Source organism: Candoia aspera, chromosome 2 (assembly GCF_035149785.1).
Source record: "Candoia aspera isolate rCanAsp1 chromosome 2, rCanAsp1.hap2, whole genome shotgun sequence".
Taxonomy (NCBI): Eukaryota; Metazoa; Chordata; class Lepidosauria; order Squamata; family Boidae; genus Candoia; species Candoia aspera.
Window position 1 is genome coordinate 231,370,661 of NC_086154.1, and position 19,898 is coordinate 231,390,558.

General features: G+C 37.6%; 1 protein-coding gene across 2 annotated transcripts in view; it reads right to left on the reverse strand.

The window, feature by feature from the left end:
• ZFYVE16 (zinc finger FYVE-type containing 16) overlaps positions 1-19,898 on the reverse strand; it is a 45,794-nt gene that overhangs the window by 8,514 nt on the left and 17,382 nt on the right. For both annotated transcript variants that reach the window (XM_063295482.1, XM_063295481.1), the window contains 9 exons: positions 17,001-17,117; positions 15,824-15,979; positions 11,545-11,769; positions 9,833-9,915; positions 6,377-6,481; positions 4,946-5,096; positions 4,268-4,348; positions 1,555-1,717; positions 548-653 (listed from right to left, as the gene is read on the reverse strand). In XM_063295482.1, coding sequence (XP_063151552.1) covers positions 548-653; positions 1,555-1,717; positions 4,268-4,348; positions 4,946-5,096; positions 6,377-6,481; positions 9,833-9,915; positions 11,545-11,769; positions 15,824-15,979; positions 17,001-17,117 — 1,187 coding nt within the window. The remainder of the gene's footprint in view (positions 1-547; positions 654-1,554; positions 1,718-4,267; positions 4,349-4,945; positions 5,097-6,376; positions 6,482-9,832; positions 9,916-11,544; positions 11,770-15,823; positions 15,980-17,000; positions 17,118-19,898) is intronic.

Consider the following 19,898-nt stretch of genomic DNA (forward strand, 5'->3'; position numbering starts at 1 on the left):
GAAGCGGTACCTATTGATCTACTCACATCTGCATGTTTTCGAACTGCTAGGTGAGCAGGAGCTGAGACGAGCAACGGGAGCTCACCCCGCCGCGCGGTTTCGAACCTCTGACCTTCCGATCGGCAGCTCAGCGGTTTAACCCGCAGCGCCACCGCGTCCCTTAATGTAAGTATAGGAGATGTTCAAATTATATAGCCTTTTGTTCTATTGGCATTGTATCAGAGTGAATGTCAAATTCAAAAATGAAAAGGAATTTGACATTATTCACTCTGATACTTTCATCTCATTGCCAAGAAAACTTCATGGATGTGTTGATCTCCAGTTTGGGGTAATTTTATCTTTTTTAGATGAGTGACCATGCAATAAAGAATGAAAAGAATCTTCCCAAAGAAAACTATTTAATTTAATGGACAAAAATGAGAGTTGGGGGTGCAGATAAAGCTGCTGCATGCTGAATTCAGCATTCTTGTCTGTTTCACATTCAGAGGACTATTAATATTCTAACTAATTTCATTTAATATGCATAACTTTAAAAAAAAGCACTTACTTCTGTACATTTTACAAGTTTTCCATCCACTTCAAAACGTTCTTCTTGAACTATTTTTTCACTCTGTACTCCTTCCATAGATTTCCCATCTATTGGGCTTGTAATTCTATGAAGCAAGGTTTAAATAACATTATTTGGACTAATCAGGCTCTTCTGGTCTGCTCAGAACATCAGGAGTCAACCCCAAAAGACTATACTCCTAGCAATATATTCCTAGCTGCCCAGCTAAAGCAAACAGGCATCTATATTGGGCAGCAGATATAGGAAGCTGCTGAACATGGATCACTTTAACTTTAGTGACACCACCGAAGGCATCAGTTCATAATGCACAGGAAATGGCAATGGTAAACCACTGCTACATTTTACCAAGGAAACCACATGGGTAGATAATATAAGGCAATCCTCGGTTAACAACTGCCCTGTTTAGCAACTGTTCAAAGTTATTATGTCACTGAAAAAGTAACATTATGACCAGTCCATGAACTTATGACCATTGCAGCGTCTTTGTGGCCACATGATCAACATTTGGCTGCTTCACAACCAGCATGCATTTATGACCATCGCAGCATCCCACAGTCACACGATCGCCATTCGCGTGCTTCACAGCCAGCTTTCAACAAGCAAAGTCAATGGAGAAGTCGGCAGTAAAATTGCAAGTTGTAGTCATGAGATGTCTCATTTAACAACCGTGGGTGATTCGCTTATCGACTGCAGAACTCATGTTGTAAGTCCAGCACAGTCATGTGATGTTTTGCTTAATGATGTTGCTTCACGATGGAGTTGCCAGTCCCAATTGTGGTTATTAAGTGAGGCCTACCTGTAACATGATTGACAATATAGTCTGGATGATGGGTCCCTCCAGCTTGAAGGTAAAAGCTGAGGAGCTTTTGCAGTGTTAATGGTGTTTCTGCCGGTTGCTAAGTATTAGCCATTTTACAAAAGACTTTGGCACTTTGCAGAAAAATCTTAACACATACTTCTGCTTTAGTAGAAAAAACAATACATACCTCATGTTTGTTTTCTCCTCATTATCTACCCAACAAATATCTACATATTCTCTGAAATCTCCTGAATCCACTTTGCCACATGTAATTCGGAAGTCTTTTTTTCCCCTCAGAGCTTGACGCAAGCCATCCATAGTTTCTGCAGTTATTTGTACCATTATTCCATCTATGAAGAAACACAGTCGTTTTATTGAACATAAAACCCAAGTTACTGATTTTTTAACAATTAAAACTGCATTCCTCTTGTTGAGATCTACCAGCTGATGGATTATAGGGTTTGGCAGAACTGTCACTATGAGGCAGAAGGTCCAATCTGACATCATTTTGATTAATGCACCAGTAGAATATCATAATAGATATGGTAGCAGCTGAATATGCCACTAGCAAAGATATACCAGCAAAACATCTAAAATACAGGAGTGGTTTGAGCAGAAGAATATATTTATGTCATAGTCTAATAATCCACAGTTAATATCATCTCTAGAATTTCTGTCATTGCTGACATAATAGGACTTCATATGGTTTAATCAGTGGATAGCAAATTGTCATCAGGATATACAGTAGTCCCTCGGTTTCGAAAAAGATATGCTGTTGTGCAGTTCACCTGTGAACATGGAGATGGCTCTGCAGTCCCAGTCTGGAAGCACAGAGTGTAGCACAGTGCGGGCACTGTAAGTCCATTTCTGTAGTAACTGTGGGTGTTATTCTGTGATGCCATTCACAGCTTTCTATCAGTTTTTGGCAGCGCTGGTCTTCAAAGCCAGTGGAGGCTTCATAGTACAGGGCTTGCCAGTGGGTTCTGTCAGCAGCTGCAGCAGCTTCTAGTTTCCCTGGCTGAATGTCACAGTGCTGTACGGTTTCATACAATCTTACAAAAAATCACATTATGGTGGTCTCTTCCTCTCTCTGTCTCTCTCTCACACATACACTCTCTCTTTCTCTCTAGCTTCATGCAGAACACAGCATTGACAGATGGAAACTACAGAGACTGGAATCTGGGTATGAGGCTGGAATCCTCTATTTCCTTACTTGGGAATAAATCCCTTTCTGTAGGCTTACTTCTCACAAACATGGATAAAATAGTATTACTTGTCATAAGTGCCATATGTAAAGTATCATGAAAGTAGACATAAAATGTCAAAGAAAACTAGATTGCTGGAAAATTGGTTATGGAGTTGTTTAACAAATTGGGAGGATATAATACAGAAGTAAATAAAAACATAGCATTTGTGTATATATTCCTCATTTTTAGACACACAGGTCCTTACTCTTATCAATATTATCAGTACAATAAACTCTTGCCAGAGCATAGTTTAGCAGTCCCTGGGTGCAAGGGACAAATCCATGCATTATTTTATTCAAGCATAAAATCCCATTCCCATTTTATTTATAATGCTATTTTATGCATACATAAAATCCCATTCTGATTTCATACATGTGCAATAAAGAGTAAAGCATGTAATACATGCACGTTTAACCCCCCCAATGTCATTTTGATTATGTGCCATCAAGTCACTGTCGGCTATAAGCGACCACATAGATCATCTCCAGGATGGCCTGTCCCCAACCTGGCTTTCATGTCTTCCAACAGTGCACCCATTGCCACTGTAGTCATGTCCATCCACCTTGATGTTGGCCATCCTCTTCTTCTCTTTCCTTCCATCTTTCTCAACATTATGGACTTCGCTACAGAGCTGGGTCTTCGCATAATGTGTCCAAAATATGATAATTTAAACCTGGTCATATATGCCTCAAGCAAGAACTCTGGATACATTTGTTCTATGTTCCATTTGTTCGTTTTCTTGGCTATCCATGATATTCTCAAGAATCTTCTTCAACACTCACTTCTTTATTACTTTTTTTTTCTTTCCTTTTCTTTTGCCTTATTTCTTTTTCACTTTCTTATTACTTTTCCCTATTCCTTTTGTCTTCAATTTAAAATTTGTATTGTTTTTATTTTGTTGAAAACTACTTTAATAAAAATAATTTTTTTAAAAAGGATCGTCTCCAACATAAAGTTAAAAAGTATACATATTCTTTCTATCCTTTCTCTTTCAAACCCAACTCTTGCTACCATAAAGTGTCTTAGGGAGAACCATTGTCTGCACAATTCTGATCTTTGTAGGTATAGACATGTCACAGCTTATGAATATCTTTTCCATTTTCATTGCTACCCTACCAAGTGGTACTCTGAGGCACTTGACTGCTGGTTCCTTTACTGTTGATAGTCAATCCTAAAAGGCAGAATCTATCCACCACTTCAATACCTTCACTATTAATTCTAAGGCTGGTTGCTGTACTTGTTGTCATTAGTTTGTCTTTTTTAATCTTGGTCCCACTTTTTTAATGAGATCCTTGACTTTCATTACTAGAGCTTGCAGATCATTTTCAGCTATCAAATTAGTGTCTTCAGCATAGTGCAGGTTATTCCTCCTATTTTAAAACTATGTTCATCTTCTTTCAATCCAGCCTCACTCAATATATATTCAGCATATAAATTGAATAAACAAGGAGAAAGTATTGCCTTCTCTCATTCCTTTGCTGGAGCCAATCTGTTTTGCCACACTTCATCCAGTACTTGCCATTTTACATACACACAAAAATTCAATTCTGGAAAACACTTCCTCTCCCCATTAGTTCATTACATTAAATAATGTAATGTAATTTATTTCATTTGACCCAATCTTTTGATTCTAGTAAGCATGATAATCCATACCTTCAACAATACTAGATTTCGCAAGGAATCCAGAAGATGTCTTTAGGGCTCCATTGAACACTACAAAACTTGCACCTGTAACTGAATAGACAGCATACATTTAATTATTCATGCTAACGCAAAATATTATATACACAACATTGTACATAGTAAGCTATATATGAAATGCTCCTGACTCCTGTAGTTCTAGACAAGCGCACCAGGCTTCGATCATTTCTCCTCAGAGCATGCCTATTCAATTCAGAGTAAATAACAAATGCCACTAAGTTAACATGGCCAAAGCTCAAATAGAAAGGAAATGTGATTTGCATGCAAAAGAGTCTACAAACAATAATCCCCAGCATCTTTTTATTGTAAATCAAGAATAGAAATATTGATCCTAAATGAGACAACAATCTGACTCAGTATGCATCATCTTAATACTAATAGCATTAAGTAAAGTTTTAATGTGTATTTTATATTATGATGCTGAAGTTCCAGAGCTAAAGAAAGATAAAAATTTAAGAGCAAGAAAACTTTTTCCATAATAATCTACATATATCTTTAGTATGGTACAAGATAATATCTTTTGTAATATGCTGGGTATAAATATTTCTTTTCTATAGCCAAATAAAAAAAAAAAGAATTGTACCACATCAGAAACTAGAAAACAGGTGCTCAATACTGTATGACACTTACTTTTCCTAGGAAGTCCAGTGGCACTGTTTGCTTGTGTTTGATATATTCCATCATCATTTTGTACACAAACTAAGTGGGAATCTGCTTGAGAATTAAAACTTGCTCCAATGCTTATGACATGTTCATTAGAAGTGTTCATTACTTTCATCACCTATGAAGAAAAAAAGATAATATATATTAAAATATGTCTAAGGCTGCAATATCATGAATACTGACTGGGAAATAAGTTCCACAGGAGCTTTTCCTGACAGAATTGCACAAGATTAGGCTCAAAAGCGGATTGATGTTATTTACTTACATGTAACTGTTTCAATCAAATTGCCTTTGCCTCAGATTGAACCAGTGGCCCTTTTAAGAACACCAGAATTCCTCCAGAAAACCAATGCTGCTACTTCTCTCTTGTACAATATTGATCAGTGCCTACACAGCAAATCCCTTTCCCCCATACCTGCTGTGAGTTTTGCTATAGAAGCATTACTTCCTTTCCTAATATTTGGGAAAATATTGTTAATAGAACAAGAGTAATATATGCTAGATTTTTCTCCAGTATCATGAAGCCTTGATTATTTTTTCCACTTAAATAAAATGTGCATTATCAAACACAAAGTTTTCAATATTTCTGAAGGCAGAATATTTATAGGACTAATAATTTAATAATTGGGACGCGGTGGCGCTGCGGGTTAAACCGCTGAGCTGTCGATCGGAAGGTCGGCGGTTCGAAACCGCGCGGCGGGGTGAGCTCCCGTTGCTCGTCCCAGCTTCTGCACACCAAGCAGTTCGAAAACATGCAAATGTGAGTAGATTAATTGGTACCGCTTCGGCGGGAAGGTAACGGCGTTCCGTGAGTCATACTGGCCACATGACCCGGAAGTGTCTATGACAACGCCGGCTCCAAGGCTTTGAAACGGAGATGAGCACCGCCCCCTAGAGTCGGACACGACTGGACTTTACGTCAAGGGAAACCTTTACCTTTACCTTTTAATAATTTACTACATTTTATCTCATCCATTCTCCAAGGAGATCAGGACAATAGTACAGGGTTCTCATCTGTCCAAACACCCTGAAAAATCACCTAGTGAGACTGAGTGAGAATTTGAGCCTGAATCTCTTCAGTCACATCATTGTTTAGTCTATAAATATTCTGCCTATCAAGAAAAAGCAAGAAATGCTAAAAGGAAGACATAGCTTTTACAAAAATCTCTGGTATGTCTCCACCAGAGCACAAAGTTGCCTCAAGTTCAAATCCTACAATCTTGCATAAGTGTTTGTAAGTATTGCAAAGGAGTTCATGCCACTTGGCTCTTTGTTGTTTTACTGTAAAAAAATACCCCACTTCAAATCCTAGATAATCCATGAAAGCTGCAGCTCATTCCTGAACCTTACTCATGATTCTTACATCTGGCACCAATCCTTACTAGAAATTATACTTACCTCATTGTATTTCCTCAGAGGTATTTTTATGTAACTTCTACCCATTTCCATATGAATAAATAAGTTATCTATAGTATGCAATGTATATTGATAGTTCCTAAGGTCCTGCAATGCAATAAAAAATAGATTAATCTAGTTCTTTAATTTTGAACCACATAACTCATTACTGTTCATAAAATAAAAAATCAGCACTCAAAATCCAGCACCACCACTGATTCACAGAGATTTTTGAGTGTTACTTGAGTAAGTGAATATCCTTCACACTGCAAAAGCTGACTATTAAGAGTCTGTGGAATGGCTGTTAAAATACTTGGCAACCACAAAGTAACCCAAATTATGCAAGATGGTTTAAAGCGGGAAATAAATTCTAATTGCAGCCAAAGAAAGTAAGATATTTAAATTTATTTATATTAATAAATTTATTTATTAAGTACAGTGGAGCTTAAAGGTTAAAATTTTCAATATTTCTGCATAAATATGACCTAAAACATGATCTGTTCCACATACAAGAACTAAAACTAAAGAGAACCCAATTCAACAGATGTGTCAAAAACATTGTACTTGTTCATTGATTTATTGAGAAAATGTGACCCTGCCACGTTTGCACCAACTGCATTATCCAGATGCTTTTCTTATAAAATATTTTGCAATAGACAAACAATCTGCAACCAGAGCATGAATAACTGTTGTTAAGTCTGACTGCTTCATGAAGGTTCGCAGTTGGAGCACCAGCTGTAATTGTGCAAAAGAGCTCCTCATCGCAATTGCCAACTGCAAATTCAGTGACAGCTGAGAGTCACAGAGCACACCCAAAGTGCAAATCTGCTCCTTCTGGAGAAGTGCAACCCCATCCAGAAGAGTGAGATACCTCAATCCCAGTGTCCAACTTTCTTCTTATCAACAGCACCTCCATCTTGCATGAATTTAATTTAAGGCTGTTTTCCTTCATCCAGCTTATTAATGAGATTGGGTAGCATGTAAGGTACTGACTGCTTTCTTGTAGTTATAAAATAGGGACTATAATGCTGAGTATCATTATTATGGTGATGTCTACCCGCAGTAAATATTAAACACCACAGGAGACAATACCCCTGACATGTGCCCCAGTATCACCTTTTGGGCACATTCTGATGGGAATGTCTGAAACTATTGCAAAACAATGCCCCCAAAAATCAACCATGCCAGATAGGCCAAAAGCATACCATGGCTGAAAAGCCACCAAGAAGAGAACTAGCATGTTAAACTACACTGTGACCAGTCTGCAAAAGCCATCTACCAAAGTGATCAACACAGTCTCAGTAGCATATCCCAGATAAATCCTGACTGAAATAATCCAGAAAATCAGTTTCATGCAGATGCACCTGGAGTTATGCTCAAGCACTTTACCCAGCAGAGTACAGACTTTATTACAGTCACTTACCAGAATTCCATCACCCTACCTGAGAACCAAATATATAAGACTGGCCTACAACTGGAAAGGTCTTCTGGGTCAAGGTTGTATAGCTATAGCTACCTCCTTTAAGTATGCAGGAACACGTCCTGTATTTAGTGAGGCATTAATCATCCATGAGACCAGTCCCAATTTGACAGATTTTATCAGCCAGGAAAAGCAAAGGTCAAGCAAGCAAGCAGTGGTCCTTATCCCTCCACATATCCTGTCCACACATCCATGATATCTATAAGCTGAAAAGAGTCCATTTGAACCTGGCCAGCAAACGTCAAGAGCTCACCTGCCAAAATACCAGTCCAAATCAAGATGAATTTACTTTTTTTTGCAAAGGATGAAAAAATTGCTCACAGTGGGCCTCTGACTGGTCTGGCTCCTCTCCTATTCTATACTGCCACATGGTGTGAAAAAACATTGTTGGCCTGTTCTGTGCAGACAAAATGGAGACACAAACTCTCTTTACTCTTCCCACTGTGATAAAACAGGTTTCAAATGGACCTGAAAAAGGCCTCTGCTCTGTGTTTTGTCTGATTCATCATGAGATTTCCTCCAGTTGCACTCCAGTCCTCTGCCTATCTGCTTCATTCCTCTCAGCTCTCCATAAACCTGATTCAGCAATGCTAAAAAGAAGGCAGTGTTTAAAAAAAATAATGTCAACTGCCCAGGCTATCTCTATGTTCCACAGATTAGCCAGGGCATCAACAATATTGCTGACAACTGAGGCAGGAAATTCCCCAAGTACATTCAGAAAATCATCTGGATCCATCAAGCAACTGGACTGTTTTAACTGGTCCTCCACATACATAAAGGTTTATAGCAATTGCTAATCTAAAAATGAGCAGAAAACTATTTGTTGATGTCAATGGAGACACAGAAAGATCCTCCATTTTCTGATCACCAGCATCAGATGAACTGAATCCAGTATGTACTTTGCTGCATGGACAGGACCAGATTATCAACTGGGACAGGTGTATGGCTATCATGGCACACATGAAATCCTGAGCCACTAACTGGAAAACTTCAATACAAACCCTGGAATCCTCCAAGACAGGAAGTCAAAAATAATCTGGTCTAAAATAATCCAGAGATTAACTCACTATTGTCATGCAATGAGGTGGACACTACAATATCCATATGCTGTCCTGGCTACCCAAACACAGCAGCCAACAGCAACTATCAGATGGAGCTTGTGGTCAGCAAGATGGAATTCCTATAAATTACAGCTATCCTTCCAAACACAGTCTGCTGCATGACTGAGTATTCCAAAAGATTACTGGAAAGATTAACTCTCCCTCCATTCTCAGTTAGGTCTCCAAAATACATGAGAAATAAGTGTTTTCAGTCAGGATTAGATCCTGGGTGATAGATGTTTTACCAGCCATTGATAAGGTAATCATGGCAGTAATAAACATGCTTCTCATTAACTCTATAGTTAATGAGCTAACAGAAGACATTTCTCTGTAAATATATAAATAGCATTTATTTTTAGCCCCATTAAAATTAACATCAAGTTATTATAGACCACTCCTCCCACACTTAGATTCTTTTGCCACTTGGACTTTTTATCTTTACTCTTATTTATATTATTTATTATTGTAATTTTATACTGTATATTTTATGATTGTTGTTTTAATTGATTATTGTAAACCGCCCAGATTCCCCCGATGGGAGGAGATGGGCAGGGACAAATTGGATGGATGGATGGATAGATAGATTGATAGATAAATTTAGCTATTTGAAACCTGTAAAAGAAGATTAATAATAGTTTGGGGACAGTTTTACAGCAGTAAGCTACACAGCTTTAAGAATATCATTTTTGTTAATTCCATTCAATTAATATATGATATTTTTTTTTGGTTCATGCATTTTACTGGTAGTTTCTATAACTGTATCTCACAGATATTTAAGCCACATTAAATGTTTGATCTAGCAAGCTTTATTTTCTGGTGTTGCTATTTCAGTATCAGCAACAAGATATTTATGAAATACAAGCAATAGCATATACTCACAACAAGTAAATCCATGACTGTATGGCCTATGTCTCCAAACAGTGGCTTTCTATGTCTGATACTTGTTAATGGAGTTGGATATACTAACAAACAAACAAAAAACAAGAAATCAGAGTTTACTGATTCCTTTAGAAGTTGAAACATACGAATCAGTATTTGCACTTAAACTAAATTGGCATGGATGAAAAGCAGTAACGTTTTATACACTAGCCTTAAATGCCACATAGCAAACAACTTAATCCTCTGAAAAAAAATGCTTTATGGAAATATTTTTTTTTCAACAATACAGTAAGGATAATGGCAGAAAGTGACACCATAATGCCTGAGCCCTTGAATGTCCTTTGGAAATGGGAAACCTTGAGTAACAGAAAATTTCACTCGCTGAGATGGGCGGCTATACAAATAAATAAAATAAAATAAAATAAAATAAAATAAAATAAAATAAAATAAAATAAAATAAAATAAAATAAAATAAAATAAAATAAAATAAAATAAAATAAAATAAAATGACATGACATGACATGACATGACATGACATGACATGACATGACATGACATGACATGACATGACATGACATGACATGACATGACATATTGTTTTCAGTCTCTGGTTTAGTAATTTCTAGCTTGAACATGCCTTTTATTTTCACAGCATGATGAGTTGCCACTTAAAAGTCATGTTTTCATGAGTATCTCAGATCTTTCCAACATTGTGTAACAAATCAATTTTAGGGCTCAGAGTTTTGGGACAAAGCAACAGATGAAACAGTATATTTGTCCCAATGTACACTTTGCATTTATTCTGATTATTTGCCACCATTTTGTACCCAGTTTGATACAGTGGTTAGGGTGCTGAACTAGAAACTAGGAAACTGTGAGTTCGAGAACTCCCTTAGGCATGAAAGCCACCTGGTGACTTTGGCCCAGTCACTTCCTCTCAGCCCAAATCCACCTAACCGGGTTGTTGTTGAGGAGAAAATAGGAGGCAGGAACATTATGTATGCCAGCTTGAATTGTGGAAAATAAAGGTAGGATATAAATCTATTAATACATAATTAAATTCACCTACAGAAACTTACATAAATAACATTTCCCAAATTATACAGCAGCGCGTTTGTCCTATAACAAATGCTACTTACTCTCAGTTCCAGATAACTGTATTTATAAACGAGATGTCCAAGCACAGATTCTTGGGGCACTGCACTATTTGCTTTTATCCTTCTTTTTCTATTTTTTTAAAACATATTATTTTGAAATGGGATCATGGGATGTTTCCTCTTAAAGGAATATTTGCTGAGGGACTTTGTAAAGAGATTTTGCAAATCAAAGTACACACGTCTAAAACCTTGCTGACAACTTCACTGAATGCTGAAAGAAAGTTGGCAAGATAAGATTTGCCATTATACAGCATCGTGCATCACTGACCTTGTAACAGAGAGATTGGGTATCAGACAACCTTCACAGTCAATCATATCAACAAGACTGCAATTACATTAGCTCAGATCTGCACACACTATTTTAATCAACCATGCAAAAGTGAGAATGAAATACTTGTAGAGCCATAAACTGCACTGCCAAAATGACCAATGAAACTGCTGAGTCTTTCAGCAGTATTCTTCAGACTAAGAGAAAGTAGGGTATAAGCCTCAGAGCAACCCACAAAAGTTTATCTTTATATAAATACAGATTTTAAATATTTGAAATAAACCTACCCCCATATTCAGCACCTAATCTCAACATCAGGCGAATAGGAAAAACCTTTGCCCAAGGTACTTCCTGTTTATGAATAAGGATACCACATAAAAAGGGATTTGAAGGTAGCATGAGATCATCTAACTTCTGAAATGTGGGTGTAACAAACAGAAATCCACCATGCTCTTTGCTTCCAAGAAAGTCTTCGGTGAATACAATATTTTCCAAATTCCCCATAAATTTTCCTGAGAAGAAAAGAAGAACACATGACATCAAAGTTGTAACAAAAATACCCTTGATACAAAGAGATGAACTAAACCAAATTTCTAATGCAAAAAATAAACAAAGCAGATGGCTATTTTAAGGGCATTTATTTATCTATTTGATACTATGTATAATCTGTCCCTGCTGTGCTATCAGCTGATCCCAGACAAGGGATACATATCTCAGTGTCTTTCAGGCATGACCTTTAATACACAGCAAGACAAGGCTGACATCTAGGCAGGAAGAAATTTTTCCTATCCTCTAAGTCTCAGAAAACAGAGCTCCAGAGAAGATGGAAGAACATCTGGAACCCTCAGGAACCATTTGAGGAAGGGATGCAGGAAACTGAGAGGGGGGGAATGTTGCAGGCAACAATTTTCTCAGTAGAAATAAGTAAATATCTAATTAGCATTGTGCTGAGGTTTTATTTTCTCTTGTGTTTTTAAGTTTAAATTTATAGTCCCTGAGATTATTATTTTTAGCATTTTTTATCTGTGCATGTGTAATAAATTATGTAGTTACTTGTTTATTTACTTAACTAATTTTTATCCCACCAAAATCCTAAATAGCTAACAAAAAGGCAGTAGAATAATTATCCATAATAAAAAACAAAAAAACTCAAAGTTACTTATTATTACCATTTTGTGATTTGCCCAGAATCTGACATTTTTACTGTATTATTCTGTGGGAAATTCCTACCATTCACTGCCTGTAATTTAAGCAGATGGTATTTCTAATTTTCCCTATCCTAATTGTTTTTTGCATTTGACTAGCAAGATTAAAAAGAAAGTCTTACATTTTAATTTTATTTAATAAAGTTAATTTGGAATTATAGATTGTGTGATTGTGAATTATAGGATTTATAGACTGTGATTGTATAGATTGATCCAGCTTACTTATTTACTTAGCTTTAGAAGACCATCCAACTCCCAAATGACTGAAGTTCTGAAGGGCTAGGAAGTTGCACTATAGAGTCATTTATTATTACTGTTGTTGCTGATGCTGTTCTGTTATTCCCAGTGTACTGACAAGTAAATTCATTATGGAATGTGAGATCCTATCAATTTCACATATCAGTCTTAAAAGGGAGGATAGCAAACATATGATCCACAATACCTATAATGTCCATCCATAATCAGAGCCAAAAGCACAACTGCAACAATACCTATTTCATCAGTTTTCACTCATTTTTGAAAATCAGGATACGGGCTATGCACATGTCCAGCGGCAAAGTGTTCAATAGAGGGGGTGCAACCACCTCAAGGGTCTGTTGACTTATCTGTGTCCTGTGAACCTCTCAAGGGGATGGGACTTTCAACAAGCCCTCTTTAGGTGACCTGACTGGACAGTCAGATTCAATTCTAGCAAGGTGCTGCCTGATGTATTCCAGTGTCATGCCTGTAGGGCTTTAAAACATTTTGAACTGTTACCAGAAGTCTACTGATGTCAGTCCTATAAGATAGTCTGAACTAAGAAACAGACAATGTGTGAGCCTAAAGCTATTTTTATTAGAACAGCTATAGTAACAGAATCCTTCAAATCTGAATGTGCTTTCCCTCTTTTTTATTATATCTTCATGTAAATGGGGGGGGGGGCTGACTGAGGCATTTTCATAAATCTCTTTATATGGGCTCAAGCCACATTTATCTGGTCCTTGCCTTGGTAGCAGATCTTCCCTCTGTCCATCAAGACCATCCTCTGTATTCTGTACAACTGGCAACCAGTGCAGCAACTTTAAGTTCAGTGTCACTCTGCACTAATGAGGTTGTCAGGCCAACAATCTAGCCACCATGTTTTGTACCAGCTGCAGCTTCTGGATAATGTCCAAAGACAATCCCACATAGAATGTGTTGCACTAGTTTAACCAAGTAATGATCAGGGTGTGAGTTCCTGTCATTAGGGCATCCTAGTCCAGGTAACATCATGACTGGCACACCAGTTGCCCTCCATTCACAATTTCTACCTGCTATTTCAGCAGAAGGCTACAGTCAAGGAAAATACAAAGTCATAAAGCACCTCATTTGGAAAGAGTGTGATTCCCTTCCAGATCGATATGGTCCAATTTCCAGATATTTATTGATAAGTAACAACTCTGTCTTCATCGGATTTAATCTGAATTCGTTTCATACCAACCATATCCTAATGCTGGTTCAGGACTACCATGGCATGTCTGACTCAACCAGTGGTGGCAATGTCTGAGTGTCATTAGCGTATTGATGACATTTAACTTCAAACTGACAATGAGCTCTTCTAGCATTTCATTTTGTTTTGGGTAACATGGGAGAGAGCCCAGAGCCCTGAGCCCTGCGGGAAACTACACTAGAATATTCATGGATTTGAGTGCTTTCCCTCATGACCATTAACTGTGATCACTGACTCAGAACACAAGGCACAACCACCAAACCATGGCACCCCAAACTCCCATCTGTTGCAGGTAGCCCAGAGAAATACCAGAGGTATTGAGCCAAGAGGTCTAATAGGGCTAAAAGGAGCATACTTGTCCCATCTAGGTCCCACAAAGGCCATCTACCAGTAACGAATGCCATTTCTGTCCATGACTGGAAAGATCCAGATAATGTTTCCTCTAGGACCCTATGTAGTTGATCTTCTACCAACTTCTCAACGATCTTCCCTAAAAAGGGAAGATTGAAGATCAATCAAAAGTTATCAGACATGGTTTGGTTAGGGAACATTTCTTCAGAAAATGATACATAACCTCCTTGGAAGCAGGCAGCATTATGGCCTTCCCCAGAGAAGCATGAGCTCCCAGATCCAAGCTTTCATGTCCCACTTAGCCACCCAAAGGATCATCAGGGTCCTGCAGGTGGCACAACTCAAACTACAAAGAACCTATTCACCTCCTTGGGTTCCACAAACTGAAATATATCCTAGATTGCTATATGAAATGCCACAGTCTCATCCAGAGTGGACTCTGTCTAACCAGCATCTAATCCAGAGTGGACTCTGTCTAACTGGCATCTAATCCAGAGTGGACAGAAACAACTTTATCTGCTAAGAAATCCATAAACATATGGCAGCCTTCCCAGACTGGATGTTCTCTTGATGTACTTACTAATCTACAGTTCTCAACATTCTCAAGTATCATCATGCTGTTTTGGATCCAGAGAAGCTGTCCTCTTCTCAATAGTTTAAGTATAGTTTAATACTTCCTTAACTCAACTGACATTTGAGGGACCATCCAAAATAGAGTTATATAGTATCACAGGAACTGCAATGAATCTGTACAAATTGTCTATGGGCAGAAGGTGGAGTGGGGATTATGCTTAGCTTCTGTGGATCAGGCCACAAATTTTTGGTCTAGCCACTTTCAGGAATTTAAGCATACTTCCCTGAATACTGTATATCAAGCTATCAATACTGAGGTTCCCCCTGCCCCATCCCATACATACGTAGAGGAAAAACAGATGACTTATGGATCAGCATCATTTCTAGGCAGAACAGTTTAGAAAAACAGTTAAGTATGATTAAGCTCATAAATACTTCATGTAGCATCAATGCATGTCCTAACACCTCAGAATACTAGTGTGCACTGGTGATACATGTCAGGCAAATCAACTTATAAATAGAAAATCTAAAATGTTATTCAGCTTCTCTCTTTCTACTAATATCCAACACAAACAATACTAATATCCAACACATATCCAATAATTTGCTTATTGGGGTAGGAAGTGGGGGTTATGCTTAAATATGGAAGCTCCCATATAAGTAAAGAGGGATTAAGTGACCTAAAGCCATTCCTGAATGTACAATTATCTAGGAAGATTGACTTTCATAAAAAAAACAACCTATCATCATCTACAATATTTTTCCAATTTATAAAAAATTCTAATTAAAAAGTACTGAGTAGGCATCCCCCTCCCATAAGTTTGCTATGAATGAATTAAATTCTATCTCTGTGTGCATGTAGGATTAAGAGTAACACACCACATTTAACCACAGGTTTAGAATATTCAAACAGTTCACATATATTATCTTTAATACATACTAGATTAGAAGTCTAGTGAAACTTCATACCTTTCATGGCATCTTTATATATGTTGATAAATAAGTTGAAGATTTCTTTAGGAATGTCACTTTCATTTGACAAACATTGTAATAATATTATAATTTCAGCTTGCCCCAAGCCATGCATTCCATTGGTGGAAAAATACCAACATCTGTCTGAATTATCTAAATGACAAAAAAGCATTGAGGCTTTTTTATGCTGTTGTTAAGATACAAAAATTTAGAACTTTTATATCTTTTGCAATGTATCCAATAGAGAAATTCTGACCCAATCAAAAAAAAGAATCTGCCACAGAACTGTTATTAGCCCCACTTCCCAGAGCCCTGCCAGAACATGTTATCACTGCCAAAAGGGAAATCTTAACAGTCCACACCCCCTACTGGTTTCAATGACAAGGAAAATAACTGCTTAAGTTGAGTTTGGCATAAACTGACCCCTGGATCTCATCTGAAATTGAGATGCTATAATCCAATGGTTCCAAAGTCAATCTTCTCCAGTTGTGGAGTGTCCTACTCAGGGATCATTCCCTAGCTAACATATTGAAAAAATACTTTCCATATTTAGAGATATGGGAAAGGACTGAATTGTAGGGCCAATCGTTATTCTGTATTACATTGTTTATAAAAAAGATTGTTTTTAGACAATCTTACATTTGTATAGGACATTACCAGAAAATATAAAATTAGAATTTGGTGATGTTATTAAATTATCTAAACCTTATCATCAAGAATGAACATATTATAATGAAATAAAAGCAACTGTAATTAGATTACTGAATCTAAAAATATTTGGATCTGATTCTACTTGACTTTCTGTACTACTATATTTCCACTTGATTGGGCCTAATGAAGAGTTTGCAAGGGGGCAAAATCCTGCACTAATACTTGATTTAATACAAAATATCAACCTCCTGTTTTATACCCCTATCAACAACACTTTAGAATAAAGTCAGAGTATGTCCCAATGGTGAAAAAAGATGACATTTATTCAAAAGTAGATCAAAATAGCATAAGACGGAAGATAGAAAGTAAAAGGTAATGAATTATGATAGAAATAGTAATTGGAAAAAAATCTTTTAAAAAGTCAATTAAAACTGACCAGTCCATTATAATAGTTCAGAGTTTACATTTGCAACTATAATTACAATAATATTTTACATGTTTGTTTTGATATAGTAATACTTACAAGATAGTATCTTGACATTCACAAGTAAGTTTGCATTTAGGATGAATGTCAATGGATTAGATTCTTCAAGCAATAAGGTAACTTGCTCATTAGAAGGATGTTCTTCTACTAAGGATTCTGAAGAAAATATGAAAATATTGATCCAAAATATGATACAGTAAAAGGACCGACAACTGCAATTCTGAATATTCAAATTTTTTTCTTAGTAACTAGAACTATATTGAGGTAACTGATGCTTAGAATACAATCCAAATTAATGAAGCATGAAGAAACCAAAGCTGGATCAAACCAATTTTTCATGTTTCCTCAGTTCTGGACCATATAAAAAATAGGTCTGTGAATACCTATTTCAGTGTTCGAATTGGTAAACCTGTTGTGTCTTGAAGTTTGCCTATTTGTATCATACAATTGATGGGTGAATAGACTTCTTTTAACTTATCTAAAATTGAACATACATGGGACAACTACACTTTCCTTGAGAAACAATTCTATAATTGAGGTGACCTAATCCATAAGACTGTACTGGGCCACACAGAAAGTTGTGACCATGAGTAAAGTCTCCTTTGGCAATCTCAATGCGTAAATTTACTGGTATTGGAAAGGTATTAACCTTGAATCCAGCTAATGCAATACTGTTAGGTTAAACATCACATTTCTCACTTAGCTGCTCCACTTAAACTAGCAACTACATTTTCCATTACTGCAGCTTCTAGACAATCTTTAAGGGTAGTCCCATGCATACTTCAATAATGTAACCATGAAATTATTAAGATATAGATAACCAAAAACCAGGAAATCCCCAACTCTCAAAGCCAAGCATGGGCACTAGATGCAGCAGCCATTGTGCATCTCTCTGTACTGTAGCTCTGGATTAGTCCCATCAAAAGAGCACAACCTCATCCAGAACATGCCATGTCCCACAGCACCTCATTTTACCAGTTTTGAATTTCAATTTATACACCCTAATCTCTTCAGCAAAGGATCGTTACCTTGTCGTGGTGCTGGAGCTTGAACACCTCAATGATGCTATGAGCTAAACCGTGAAGGGCCACCCAAGACGGGAAGGTCATGACAGAAAGGTCAGACTAAATGCGATCCCTGGGGAAGGTAATGGCAACCCACCCCAGTATTCTTGCCGTGAAAACTAAATGGATCAGTACAACCAGAGATATGTCGGTATACCATCGGAAGATGAGACCCCCAGGTCGGAAGATGGTCAAAATGCTATTGGGGAGGAACAGAGGATGAGTTCAACTAGCCCCAGACGTGATGACACAGCTAGCTCAAAGCCGAAAGGACGGCTAGCGGCCGACGGTGCTGGTGGTGAACGGCGAATCCGATGTTCTAAGGATCAACACACCATTGGAACCTGGAATGTAAGATCTATGAGCCAGGGCAAATTGGATGTGGTTATTGGGGAGATGTCAAGATTAAAGATAGATATTTTGGGCATCAGTGAACTGAAATGGACTGGAATGGGACACTTCACATCAAATGATGACCACCAAATCTACTACTGTGGACAAGAGTACCACAGAAGAAATGGAGTAGCTTTCATAATTAATAGTAAAGTGGCTAAAGCAGTGCTTGGATACAATTCAAAAAACGATAGAATGATCTCAATTCGAATTCAGGGCAAGCCATCTAACATCACGGTGATCCAAATATATGCCCCAACCACAGATGCTGAAGAAGCTGAAGTAGAGCAGTTCTATGAGGATCTGCAGCACCTACTGGACAACACGCCTAAAAGAGATGTTATTTTCATCACGGGAGACTGGAATGCTAAGGTGGGCAGTCAAATGACACCTGGAATTACAGGTAAGCATGTCCTGGGAGAACAAAACAAAGCAAGACATAGGCTGATAGAATTTTGCCAAGACAACTCACTCTGCATAACAAACACTCTCTTCCAACAACCTAAGAGACGGCTTTATACGTGGACTTCACCAGATCGACAACACCGAAATCAGATTGACTACATCCTTTGCAGCCAAAGGTGGCGGACATCTATACAGTTGGTAAAAACAAGACCTGGAGCTGACTGTAGTTCAGATCACGAACTTCTTCTTGCACAATTTAGGATCAGACTAAAGAGATTAGGGAAGATCCACAGATCAGCTAGATATGAGCTCACTAATATTCCTAAGGAATATGCAGTGGAGGTGAAGAATAGATTTAAGGGACTGGACTTAGTAGATAGGGTCCCAGAAGAACTATGGACAGAAGTTTGCAACATTGTTCAGGAGGTGGCAACAAAATACATCGCAAAGAAAGAGAAAACCAAGAAGGCAAAATGGCTGTCTGCTGAGACACTATAAGTAGCCCAAGAAAGAAGGAAAGCAAAAAGCAACATTGATAGGGGGAGATATGCCCAATTAAATGCAAAATTCCAGAGGTTAGCCAGAAGAGATAAGGAATTATTTTTAAACAAACAACGCGTGGAAGTGGAAGAAGACAATAGAATAGGAAGGACAAGAGACCTCTTCCAGAAAATTAGAAACATCGGAGGTAAATTCCAGGAAAAAATGGGTATGATCAAAAACAAAGATGGCAAGGACCTAAGAGAAGAAGAACAGATCAAGAAAAGGTGGCAAGAATATACAGAAGAGCTGTATAGGAAGGATAACAATATTGGGGATAGCTCTGACGGTGTGGTCAGTGAGCTAGAGCCAGACATCCTGAAGAGTGAGGTTGAGTGGGCCTTAAGATGCATTGCTAATAACAAGGCAGCAGGAGACGACGGCATCCCAGCTGAACTGTTCAAAATCTTGCAAGATGATGCTGTCAAGGTAATGCATGCTATATGCCAGCAAATTTGGAAAACACAAGAATGGCCATCAGACTGGAAAAAATCAACTTACATCCCCATACCAAAAAAGGGAAACACTAAAGAAT